At 44.9% G+C, this 13,147-nt stretch overlaps 1 protein-coding gene across 3 annotated transcripts in view; it reads right to left on the minus strand.

Annotated features, from left to right (window-relative positions):
• RGL1 (ral guanine nucleotide dissociation stimulator like 1) overlaps nucleotides 1–13,147 on the minus strand; it is a 158,840-nt gene that overhangs the window by 115,851 nt on the left and 29,842 nt on the right. The window contains exons 1-2 of one of the 3 annotated variants that reach the window (XM_040636291.1): nucleotides 3,929–4,019; nucleotides 2,808–2,918 (exon numbers count right to left, since the gene is read on the minus strand). In XM_040636291.1, coding sequence (XP_040492225.1) covers nucleotides 2,808–2,918; nucleotides 3,929–3,955 — 138 coding nt within the window. In that variant the 5' untranslated portion in view covers nucleotides 3,956–4,019. Of the gene's footprint in view, nucleotides 1–2,807; nucleotides 2,919–3,928; nucleotides 4,020–13,147 lie in introns of those variants that run through there. The other 2 variants (XM_040636294.1, XM_040636292.1) reach the window with 2 other exon arrangements.

Here is a 13,147-nt window from a genome sequence, read left to right on the forward strand (position 1 = left end):
GATGTGTAATTATTTTTGCTATCCTTTCCAAACTGAATCTTAATTATGCTTTGAGATTTGAGTAGTAGAAAATACAAAACTTGTGCTCAGTCTTTAAGGTGTTTTGAAAAAGGCTTATAGATACGAAACAGGAGCTACGCCCACCCTGAGGCGCTACAGAGCCTCACACATCTCTTCGGCGCCCCACGCTCTACACATCCAAAATGGAGACTTTCTCACTGCGATCGCATATCTACGTAACAAAGACCTCGATTTTGGTTCAAACTATCATGCAGAGCATCAAGAAGAGAAAGCCCCATCACTCAAGTCCTGCACCAGGTGTCACATCTAGGGAGAAAGTCCGCCATATGCATCCTCGGTCTTCTGAGCCAATGTTCTCTTCCACTTTCATGGAAACAGCCAGAAGGTTCCAGCCAGTTCCTGACAGCAAGGAACTAACCAACTGGGTTCAAATCCAACCTCTGCCACTGTCACAAATGTGACCCTGGCAAGCAATTTAACCTCTCTAGGCATTAGTTTCCTTATGTGGGGAAAAGAAGAAGATAATCACAACACCACCCTCCTCATAAGATTATTGACATATTTCAGTAATACCCTCACCTCAAGCTCTAGTTCGCTCTAAAACTGGTTGCTTTGGAGAATTTTGAAAGGGCTACTGGAATGTAGGAAAACAAATATGGAGAAGCCACTCGGTCCTAAAAAGAAGGGTTTTGTAATGACTATGGCTCAGTTGGCTGAGTCACATTTAATTAAGTCTGGAATTTCCAAGGACAAAAAACAGAGCTTCCCAACAGGACACCTAAGACAAGAAAACAAGTGGGATCAGAGCTGGAAAGTTCCTAAGAACATGCTCTTGAGGGCTGGGGTGGGAGCTGCAAATCACACTTTGTTGCATTAGAGGGGAAGGGACAGAGTCTGCCATCAACCAGAAGAAACCTTTTCACGTTGTCCTCCCTCTCAGTATCTCAGCTCTACTGCTGAATCCAGGGTGAACCAACTCTTCACTCAGTATAAATCTGAGAACACTGAGAGGTGGGGGGGAGAAGAGAAGCAGAGTCCAACGAACAGAACAGTCAGTGAGAATCACGAAATAGCTGTGACCATCTCAATAAACCACACTTTGTGGGCGTGGGGCCTACAGAGTTAACCCCTCCACTTCCCCATGGCTTATTCGTTCGTGGCTGTTGTGCTGGCTGAAAACTAAAACTGTCACCCAAGCAACATCAGTCTCTGTAGAAGGAGAGGAACAACCCAGCATCAGGAAATGTAATGACCCTTTCCAAGGCAGCTGGCTTAGAACTTGTGAATCATTGTGAAACACCAAGACAGGCCAAACCACATCAATGCCACATTTAAATAAAATGCATACACACATCCACCCAAAACAAAGGGATGACTCGTCAGAATTCTCGTTCTGCCTTCCTTCCCTACCAGGTCTGCCGGGGAGGCACCTACTGTATTTGAAAGTCATACTCTGCGCAAGGAACCTGCTTAATAAGTGAAGCCCTCCGGTTTTCAAAGGCAAGATTCCTACCTTTCCAGGCCACGCCCGCAGATGTCACTAACAGGTGACTGCCCTAGTGGGTGGTACCTTGGCCCAAAGTGCAGAGCAGGAAAGGCCTGAGCCGAGGCAGCTGGGGAAGCCCAGAGCAGTGAAGGCCTGTGTCCGCAGACCGGCGGACCCACAGCGGAGGAAATCACTGCTGCGGGCCATCCTGCCTGAAACTCAGGGGACTTATAGGTGACATGTTGCCTGTAGTCTCAGTGTGAGGCCCTGGGCAGTTTTGTTTCCTGTCCGCCTTCACACCGTCCCTTTGAATGCTGCTCAAACCCTGAATTCTGCGAGAAGCAGAGCCGGTGAAGACTGAATGCAAGTGTACTCTGCTCTGCTCTCCAGTCCAGCCCCTGTGAAGCCTGAGTGCGGCTGGAATGAGGCCAGGTGAAACCACACTCCATCCCCGCCCTTCAGCCTACTCTGACTTTCTCTCTCAAGGCTTTCTGTGTCACCTCACACGGATCTGAGGATTTCTTCTATCTCCAGATCTAGAATTCCTTCGTTCTTCCAGGTGTTGGTATCTGCCCGAGGAGTGATCCTGTCACTAAGCTTTCCATTTCTCCCTGGGACGTGTTGAAGGAGCCATTAGGTGATAACAGATAACTCACATGATCCCAACCAAGATTTTAGAACCTTGTGGAAAAAGTCTTGTATATGGAAGCGTAAGTGTTTCTTCAAAGACCCAGCACTCTGAGCCCGCCACACATGAAATCGTGGGCACGACGCATGCATTAGTCTCCTCACGGGCTGCACAGAGGACGTAACAATAGGAAATCTGCCACCACCTCCCCCCAGTAGGAAGATAGGCAGATCCGGAATGGTGTGTCCCCTGAGCATTCTGGGTACTGGGTGAAGGTACAGGAGGAGAGGGTCTGTCAGCATCAGTAGGGGGAGGACAGGGAAAGAAAAGGGTGCCATCTGGGCCAAACTGCTTATGGCTCTTGTCTAAGAGAGGGCTGCTTTCTGGTCCTGTTACTGCGTGTCACTTTCTGCCACGCCACCCCCACTCTATTTGCCAAGGACCTCAAGATGTTTCTAAGAGGTTCTGAATTATTGACAAACCGAAGGAAGATGCTTTGGAAAACATTAAATACAAAAACAGACCTGTACAGCTAGTGCAAACACTCGGTCACTGGCTGTTTCCTTTTTAAGACCAAAAGAGAAGAAGAAGACGAAGAAAAGTGCCTGCCTCTGCTAAATAATGATGATATTCACAGAACAACAGACACTGAGTCTCTCCAGCTTTACTCACCCCTAGCCATCTTGCTCCTTTATTGGCAGCCTGTTGAATCTGGACTCTTTTGAGGGTGACATGGTAAACAGCGCCTTCCTCTACCTCTTCACCCCAGTCCTGAATCGAGCTCTGCCAGGGGGTGGGATAAAGAGAAAGAAAAAGAGTATTTTTTTTCCTCTCTGCTAACCACAATCTATCCCAGCTGCTTTAGTGCTTACACCAGCACTCAGGGCACAAGATGGGCTGTTCAAAATAAATATTACAATCAGAGCAATACAAGACACATTGCGATAGAGGGAATGCTGAAATTTTCTTGGCTTCCAGTCCTTTCCTTTGGTATCAGGATCTCCGGACTTTTCCATATAGTTCTTTTACCTAGACTCACTCGCATAGCTAAGGGTTTTTTTTTTAAGTCTTTTTCCCCCTTCCTTAAGAACCTGGGATTTAGTCCTGATTAACTGCCCCCCTCCACACACACACACATAAATGAAAGGAAAAAGAATTCGTTGGTAGAAAAAGTTGGTACTACTTTTATAATGGCTCAGTTATTTGAGCATACTACATTTTAAACTCAGGCACAAACAAGTGTTTAAAATGCCAAGAGTCCTCACTCCTTTGGAAGTGAAATGCTTCCCGTGTCTTTTTCTCCTCTTGCTGAGTTGGGACTCAAAGAGTTAGTGCGGTCGGGGGTAGAAAGTTTTTATTTCCGTAAAATAATCTGGCAAGTGCAGGGGGTGGGGGGGGAAGCAACACAGCATCATGCAGCTTCAAGTAAAAGGCGTGCAGCGACCCCCTGGATTTCCACGTCCCCAGCTAAACCTGAAGTTGTGTTAAAGAGCCGCGGGGACGCAGAAGCGCTCCCGGGTTCACCCCGACTAACTGTTCCCTGTCCTTAAAAGTTTTCCCTTCCCCACAAACATCTGCCCCACACACACCAAAGGCTACTGGCGAGAAAGGAGGTGTCGATGAAAGGGAGAAGACACGCCGAGAGGAAGGCATACAAAGCAGAGCGAGAAAGCCTCAGCTCCCGAGCAGGGGATCGGATGGCTCCGTTCGCTCCGAGTCCAAAACACGCCCAGAGAAAGCGGGAGAAGATTCCCCACCAGAGAAGCCTCGGGAGAAGGCAGAGCTCTCGTTACCATTTTAGCTTGCCAAAGCAATTTCATTCTCAGTTTTCTCTCCGGTCCGCGGCCGCGGCATGGTGCGCCCTGCTCCGGGGCCCCCGCAGTCTCGGCCCGCGCGGCCGCGGCGCCCCCAGCCCACCGCCCGCGCAGCCGCCGCAGCCCGAGCGAGCACCGACCCGCGCGCTGGCCCCGCCGCCGCCGCCGCCGCCGGTGCGCGCGACTCGGGCCACAAAGGGAGCGCGGCGAGCGAGGGCGCCGCAGACTCCTCCCCGCGCCGCTCCGCCGCTCCGTGATGTCAGGCTTTCCTGTTTGTGCTCCGAGCACACTCTCCCTTTCTCAAATCCCATGAATAAAGTTAGCATGCAGTAGTTCCTCCAGCTCCGACGGCCGGCGGCAAACAACCCTTCCAAGGTGCTCGGGTTTCCTGGACGGGCACCAGGTGCCAAAAAGGGACCGGGTGCCCTATGGGGGGCATCCAAGTGAGTGTCCTCTTCCTTTGCTAAGAGATAAAGCGGGAGGGAGCAGTGCCAAAAGGATGGGAGGGGAGGGTCAGGAAAACTTTTGTGACCTCCTGAATGTAGATGAAATCAGAGCTGCCCCGAAGACAGGAGCAATACTCCAAGCCAGGAAGTTTTTCATTAGGACAAAAAAGAAATGGTCGGAGGATATTCCAAAACCCATGCCCAGGGGCCGGACCCGGTCCTGCATCAGCATGCTGCCAACAGGAAATTGCTCCGGACTTTTTTCTACCACCCATTACGATAAGGCTCCTGCACAGTAACTGGCCACTGTGAGTGGGAAGGGACGAAGCAGGAAAGGGTTTTGCGGGGACTGACAGCGTGGAAAGTGGGCCATCAGTGGCCCTGGAGGTTCTGTGAGTCTTTGTGAGACAGCCATGGCTTGACTTTTCCTACTGCGGGGACTCAGGGGGATAACAACAGCAAGGAAAGAGCCCTTCGTGAGGAGACTGCCGGAGGGAGTTTTGTCATAACCCACAGATCTGCTACCAGGACAAAAGATTATAACATCTTTTAGATCCCATTTTAATAAATCAACAGCATGATACCAGATGATAATGTATTCAAACTTTAGCACATGACAGAATTCCACACTAATTACAAAAAACCTTAGAGTTCATGTTTGTAATACTATTCCCCCTAATTAGATTCAATCACCTTTAAATTTCTTTTTAAAGACCTCTCACTAAAGCCATGCTAAGGCATAAGGCTAGGATTTGGTTCGTAATAAATATATGATGAGCTGAAAAGCTAGAGAATCGTGTGTACTGATGTTCCCAGGAGAGCAGAATAAATGACAGCGAGGGCACATCAAGGAGAAACAAAAGGATTGTGGACACTTGAGAACATCTTGAAGTCACTCAGCCAAGCTTCCCTCAGACAACCAGAACCTACCTAGCTCAGCAACATACTCTTTTATAAAACCAAAGTGGTTGTTTCTATTATTTAAAAAAAGTAAAAGCACACAGACTAGACCCTCCTGTGATCACCAGGACAGAGCGTCCCCAGCGTCTAGAGGAAAATCATGTGGAGGCCCTACCCGCCTCCTCCGTAAGCCGTCCCCAAACCCCCTGATACACCCCTACAGGACCTACCTTTTCAGTGATCACAAAGACCACAAGATGCCCCTGAGGACAGTTAAGCAACCTATAAGATTAACTTCACGACTACTTTAACCCAATTTGGGGCTGTGAATTTGGAGATTGCTGAAAATTTTTCATGTCAGGGGTATCTAGCAGTTTCTCAGCCCCACCCCTCACAGGAAGCCTTCCCAGACAGAGAAGCTTATAACTCACAAGGCCCCACTCAGGTTTCAGATCTCATCGCCCTCTTCTCTACTCCACCAATTCCCTGGCTGGCCACCTGGTGTATAAAGAGAAAACACAGGCTTCAAAGCAAGTGGATCCAGCTTCGAATCCACACTTACATTAAGAGTGAACTTGGACATGGGGCGCCCAGGCGGCCCAGTCGGTTGGCCATCTAACTCTTGGTTTCGGCTCTGGCAGTGGTCTCGGGGTCTTGGGATTCCAGCCCCACATCGGGCTCCGTGCTCAACTCGGAGTCTGCTTGGGATTCTCCCTCTCCTCTCCCTCTGGCCCAACCCCTGCTCGCTCGCGCGCGCTCTCTCTCTCACAAATAAATAAATAAATCTTTAAAAAAAAAAAAAGAGTGAACTTGGGTGCTACCTCCCTGAGCCTTAGTTTCCTCATCTGTAAAATGGGACAAACTATCTCCTACGTTTGAAGAAGGATTAAATGAAAAATGTATGCAAATGATCACATGGTAAGTGATCAAAACCTGTTCCATTCCCGTGTTACTCCACTCCCTCCCAGACTCACTGTAAAGTTGTGTATGTATGCAACGTGGGGAAATCTGAAAGCATGTCTTCTTACTAAATTATATCAAAATTTTGGAGAGGTTTTCCAAGAATAACTGTTTGTATTTATACTGATAATGTATGTGATTTTGTTCAAACGCTGAGCCACAAAAAAAAAAAAAAGTCTGGTCATACTAGATAGTGCAATCAAGTGTTGCATTTTACCATTTTTAAAATATTCATTTAAAAATATTTCACCTGTAGGCAGCTCAGACAGTATTACCACATTGCACATATCTTTGGGTTAAAATACTCCTGGCCAAGAAGTGGGAAGGATAAACCAGTAAGCCATTTATAATTAAGTTTGAATTTATTTACCAGATTACCTTGCCCATGACCGGTTACCTAGCATGGTCCTAGGAGGACAGGTCAAGTTTTGTTAAAAGGAGACCAGCAATGTTTTATAATTTTCAGTGTACAAGTCTTTCATGTCTTTGGTTTAGTTTATTCATACGTTTTTATTCTTTTTGATGCTATTGTAAACAGCACTGATTTCTAAATTTTGTTTTTGGATTGTTCATTGTTAGTGTGTAGAAATGCAATTGATTTTTATGTGTTGATTTTGCATCCTGCAACTTTAATAAATTCACCTATTAGTTCTGACTATTTGCTTGTAGACACAAATAAATGGAAAGACACCTTGTGTTCATGAATTTGAAGGCCTAATATTGTTAAAATATCCATGCTTACCCCAAGCAAACTACAGATTCAATGCAATTCCTAACAAAATTAAAATAACATTTTTTACAGAAATAGAAAAAAAAATCCTAAAATTCACATGGAACCACAAAGGATACTTTATAGCCAAAGCAATCTTGAAAAAGAACAAAGTTGGAAGTGTCCCAGTTTCTGATTTCAAAACATATTACTAAGCTATAGTAATTAAAATAGTGAGGAACCGCCATAATGACAGACAGTAAAACAATGGAACTAATAACCCAGAAATAAACCCAAACATATAGAGTCAACTGATCTTTGACAAGGGTGCCAAGAATAAACAATGGGGAGGGGATGGTCTCTTCAACAAATGGTGCTGGGAAAACTGGAGATCCAGCAAATTCCTAGAATACATAGGGGAGAAGCTTCATAACATTGGTCATGGTGATGAGTTCACGGCTATGAGACCACAGGCATAGGCAACAAAAGCGAAAATAGATGAGCAAGACTAGATCAAACTAAAAAGCTTCTCCATAGCAAAGGAAACAATCTAACAGAGTGAAAAGGCAAGAAACCAAATGGGAGAAAATATCTGCAAACAACATATCAGATAAGGAGTTGATATCCATAATACATAAGGAACTTCTATAGCTCAATAGAAAAGAAAAGACACGCAAAACAAACAAAATAACCCACTTTAAAAATGGGCACAGGACTTGGATAAACATTTCTCCAAAGAGGAGATACAAATGGCCAACAGGTACATGAAGAGATGCTTAATGTGCCTAATCATTGGGGAGCTGGAAATCAAAACCACAATAAGATATCACCTCATACCTGTAAGGATGGCCATTATTCAAACAAAGAAAACAATGTTAGCTCAAATGTGGAGGGAAGGAAACCTTGTACACTGGTGGTAGGAATATAAATTCCAGCCATTACGGAAAAGAGTTCCGAGTTTCCTTGATAAACTAAAAATAGAACTACCTAATGACCCAGCAATCCCACCTCTGCATATTCATCCAAAACACTGAAATGAGGATCTCAAAGAGGTATGTGCATTTCCATGATCATTGCAGTGCTATTCTTAATAGCCGAGACGTGGAAGCAACCTAACTGCCCATCAATGGGTGAACGAATGAAGGAAATGTGACATGGACACACCTACAACGGAACAGTATTCATCTCTTAAAAAGAAGGAAATCCTGGGGCGCCTGGGTAGCTCAGTCTTAACGACTGCCTTCGGCTCAGGGCGTGATCCCGGCGTTCTGGGATCGAGCCCCACATCAGGCTCCTCAGCTGGGAGCCTGCTTCTTCCTCTCCCACTCCCCCTGCCTGTGTTCCCTCTCTCGCTGGCTGTCTGCCTCTCTGTCAAATAAATAAATAAAATCTTTAAAAAAATAAAATAAAAAGAAGGAAATCCTGTCCTATGCCTATAATATGGAAGGACCTCGACAGCATAATGCTAAGTGAAATAAGCCAGTCACAGAAGGACAAACACTGCATGATTTCACTTATGTGAGGCATCTAAAGTAGTCCAACTCATAGAAGCAGAAAGTACACGGGGCACGTGGGTGGCTCAGTCGGTTAAGCATCTCCCTTCAGCTCAGGTCATGATCCCGGGGTCCTGGGATCAAGTCAGGCGTCAGGCTCTCTGCTCAGTGAGAAGCCTGCTTCTCCCTCTGCCTGTTGTTCCCCCTGCTTGTGCTCGCTCTCTCTCTCTGACAAATAAATAAAAATCTTAAGGAAAGAAAGGAAAGAAAGGAAAGAAAGAAAGAAAAAGAAAGAAAGAAAGAAAGAAAGAAAGAAAGAAAGAAAGAAAGAAAGAAAGAAAGAAAGAAAGAAAGAAGAGTGGTGGTTGTCGGGCTGGGGGAAGGGTGAAATAGGGAGTTGCTGTTCAATGTGTGTAAAGTTTCAGTTATTCAAGATGAAAAAGTTCTGGAGATCTACTGTACAACATTGTGCTTACAGTTAACATTATGTGCTGTACACTTAAAAAATTTGATGTGGGGAGGGAAGCAAAGATGGATCCTTAAAGCACGGGCTATTGCTAGGAATCATTTTATGTTGCCACATTTGGTGGTCACTGATAAGTCAGTAGCAATACAAGGATCCCAGGATTTCACAGGAAAGAGGACAGATATATGGAAGAACCCCAAACTGGAGGGGAAAACTTTCTTACTTTACAGTTTCACCAGAGCCAATAGAGAGACAGCTGGTTAGGAGCAGATAAGCAGCTGATTCTTTAACAGAATCAACCTACCAGTGGAAATATGTAGTTCATATATCCCCTTCATTCCTTTATGCGTCACTGGCCTCGCCGACACCACACCCTCCTGTATTTATTCTACCTGTCTGGCTGCAAGAAAAAGTGAAAAATACAAAAACTATGGTAGAGTGTACTTATGTAGGCAGCGTGACATGAAGTAATACTTACGTGCCTGGGTGAGGGGACATCTGGCATCTGAGCCAGAGTTTGAATCTCAGTTCTAGAAGCCTTCCAACCAAGAGTCTGACCCTCACTTCTCACAGTGTCCTCATCTGTTCCCCTTCAAGCTTATCAGGAGTGTTAAATAAACTATTATAGAAAGCACCAAATTGAGTTCTCGGAATATAAGAGGACTTGAATAAAAAAGCAGCTTCTTCCCTCCTTACCCCACACTCCTTCCTAGCATGTTCTTTCCATGTTTGAGTGTTTGCTTGGATAGTAGATTGTACTGCATGACAGAAAAATAAGGGCAGTGCAGGTATAAAGGACATTGTGCTTGGAAATAAGTACTTACAAACTTGCCTGGAAAGGGGCGACATCAGCCTGACATGGGAAGGCATGGGAGGACCTTGGTTTTGTCCTCAAACTCAATGCTGGACCATAATGTCTTAGGCCCAGTCAAAACTTTAGAGGAAAACAGTCCTAAGAGAGCAGTAAGAATAACAACAACAAATATGTGAAAAAAAACTAAAAAGCAAGAGGTCAGGATTCTCCTTCCACACCCTAGCAGCGCCGAGTGCATATCGCCTCTCCTTGTCCACAGCCCTTACCTAAACAGACGAGTTTGAAAACCTTTCCTGCTTTGAGTGAAATCAACAATGGTCCTTTTGCAATATTTTATTTATAAACTATATCTTCAGCAATTTGTAGTTCCCTAAAACTTTTTGGTGGAGGACATAAGCAAATAAATCTGCTAATTCTTGACTCCCTTCCTCCAACAATACCAATGTATGGTCAAACTGCAAATGACTGAATCCTTCCAACCTCCCTACGAAACACTTCTCTCTCTTCTTCAGTCTTGCAGGCTGGGTGGTTCATCAATGAACTTTCCATATTCGGCCTCCCACAATCAGCTGGGCATCCCACTATGGTTGCTCCCAGCTCTGCTAACTAGGATTGCCCCATTCACCTCCCCTTTGCTTGAACTTTTGACCTTGCTTTGCAAAGGGTAAAGAACCAGTCACGCTTGGTCAAAGATGACTTGCTTCCATTTTCTGAGGGCCCAAAGTGTTTTTACTAATCATCATAGAGATACTATAAATTAAAAATTCTCAATGCTCTGTTATTATGTTCTGTTATTTAGGCAAGCGAATTACAAGCCAATTTGAGATGGACCTCTTACAGCTAAAGAAGAGCCTGCCACAGGGGGGAGAAGATGAAGACAGAAGAAACATTAACAGCACCAGACAGATGGCAGGCCAAAGGCAAAGGACTCCTCTGGCCATGACGGCAAACATTTTTCAACTAATAGTTTACCAATTGCTGGCACTTACTCTTAATTGATGTTGATGATGCTTGCCTGAGGAAGAAGTTGGTTATTGGAATACTATTTGTAACTTGGGCTAATGAGCATTATTATCTCATCTAATTATAGATTTCTGTAAAAGAAAAAAGGACAGAGATTTATTCAGATGGTTGAAAAGATCAAAACATACAACAGTCAGCTCAGACATGATGCCAGGTCTGTGTGATTTATAATAAAACCTTCTGCAAAGCGGAGGATGGGTGACCCAATGCCATGAAGGGCTTTGACCAAGATTCTGGGAGGAGCTGCAGGGCAATTGGCCAAATCATATCTTGTTTCAGGGCTAAAGGAACATCCTTTTTCTATAATAATGGTGTTGAAATGGTACCGAAAGCGTGAATGAACCACAACTGCTAGAACATCGTGGCTAAGAGTGATGGCTGCTGTCAGAAACACCGAGATGTGAGTCCTAGAGCCCTCGCTCCTCTCTGAAGCAAGATCTTTCACATCCCTAAGCCCACACAAAATAGGGATACAAACACCTTCCTCGATGGCCCACACTGAGAATTAAATGAGATAATACACACCAAGCCTTTCGCACAGTATCCAGCACCAAGAGAAATTCTCGGTGAATGTTGTCTGCTGTTGTTTTGGTCAGATCCACAATTTGCAAAAGCTAAAGGAGCCTGCGTACATTAAAACTCAGATGCATATACCAAGTAACTCAAGATTTTCCAGCTTGAAGCCAAAAATTCGTGATGCAGTGAACCCAGAAAGAACTGCGAGCCCCACAAACTGTTCAGTCAATGAGCAACATTTACTGAGTTGCTACACAGCACAGAAAGGTACTGTGCCTGGTGTCCTTGACCACCTCATTCCACCTCCACCCAGTGACCAGAGTGGTATTTTCAAATCACGATAGCATCCCCTCCTATTCTTAAATCCCTCCAATGTCTCGCCATTGCTAAGGATAAAAACCTAAATCCTCTTCCTATCCCACAGGGCCTTCCCCAGGTTGGCCCCAGCCTCCTTCCGCTCTATTCTACATACATTCTCTGGGCTCCAGCAACCCCAGTCTTCTTTCCATGTCTTCACTACATCGGGCCCCTGTCCATTACAGAGCCCTTACACCTGTGATTCTCCTTCTTGGGACATCCCTCCCCCTTCTCCTCTCCCAACTGGGTTAAATCCGCTTATTATGTGCTCTCCTGGCACCATGATCTTCTCTTTGTAACTCTACCACAGTCATGATTTTACATTTCATTGTATGATTATTTGATAAATGTCTGTTTCCCCCAAACTCTATGAGGGCAGAAGCAATTTAATTTTTGCTCTCTTCATGGTTCTCTAGCACCTCCCACAGTATCTAGCACATGGGAGACGCTCAGTAAATAACTATGATCGATTGATAGGTACAGACTCATAGATAAAGCCATGCTGTAAATTCAGGAAGTGCTTTGTAATTGTTGTTGAGTAATATAAATAAATCTTAGATGTTGTCTCTACCTTAAGGTTGTTTGTACTCTAAAATCAAAGAAAGGACATCAGGGGAGACACTGGAAAATGACTTCAGAAAGCCACAGATGAGCAAGTCCAGATGAAGACAACAGAGCCAAGTGAGCAATGTGTCACTGAGAGGACACGACCACCTCCATTAGGAGGCACACATTCCTAAAGGACTTGCAGATCACTGCAGTTTTTATTGAGATTGTGTTGACCACGACCTCTGAGGAAAAAGAGAAGCATGGACTAGGGGAAGAAGAGATGGACTTTCAGCAGGAGAGGTGGCAGGTCAAAGGATGGTATTTGGTTGGAGAAAAGATTCATATAGTCAAGGGACATGAGGTTCAGATAAAGTAGCTGGATGGCAGAGATTCTGGAATTTTTCTTCAGAGGAAATCGAAATGATGAAACAGAGGGTGAACAAGATGATTATACTACTTGTCCATAGGTTAGTCAGAGGGGGACAGCACGGAGATAGAGCGATCTGATAGGAAACAATACAGTAAAGTACATGCCAAGCAATTAACACCTAGGCTGACACTAGGGTTTTGAAAAAAAAAAGGAATCGGGGTGACATTTTGGAAAAATAAATGTTGCAACTTAATGATAGGCAGCATGTTGCAAGTAAATGAGAGGGGAAAGAAAAAACCTGCAAGGTTTTAAGACTGGGATTGTCGAGGGGACATGGAAATAAAGAGAAAATGGAAAGGACTTTCTGCTTTCGGAAAGAAATATTATCAGCTCATTTCTGGGGAGAAAGAAAAAGATACTGAAGAGTGACAGGAAGGAAAGATAAAGACTAGACATGAAGAAAGCAGTTGCAAGTTACTATGTATACAGGAAGTTGTTTGAAACCATGAATTCACATGATTCCCCGAGTGGAAGAGAAGCAGACTCTGAACAGTCTCAAGATGCACCCACAGCCGAGCCCCACACAAAAGTAACC

Source organism: Ursus maritimus, unplaced genomic scaffold (assembly GCF_017311325.1).
Source record: "Ursus maritimus isolate PB19 unplaced genomic scaffold, ASM1731132v1 scaffold_2, whole genome shotgun sequence".
Lineage (NCBI taxonomy): Eukaryota > Metazoa > Chordata > Mammalia > Carnivora > Ursidae > Ursus > Ursus maritimus.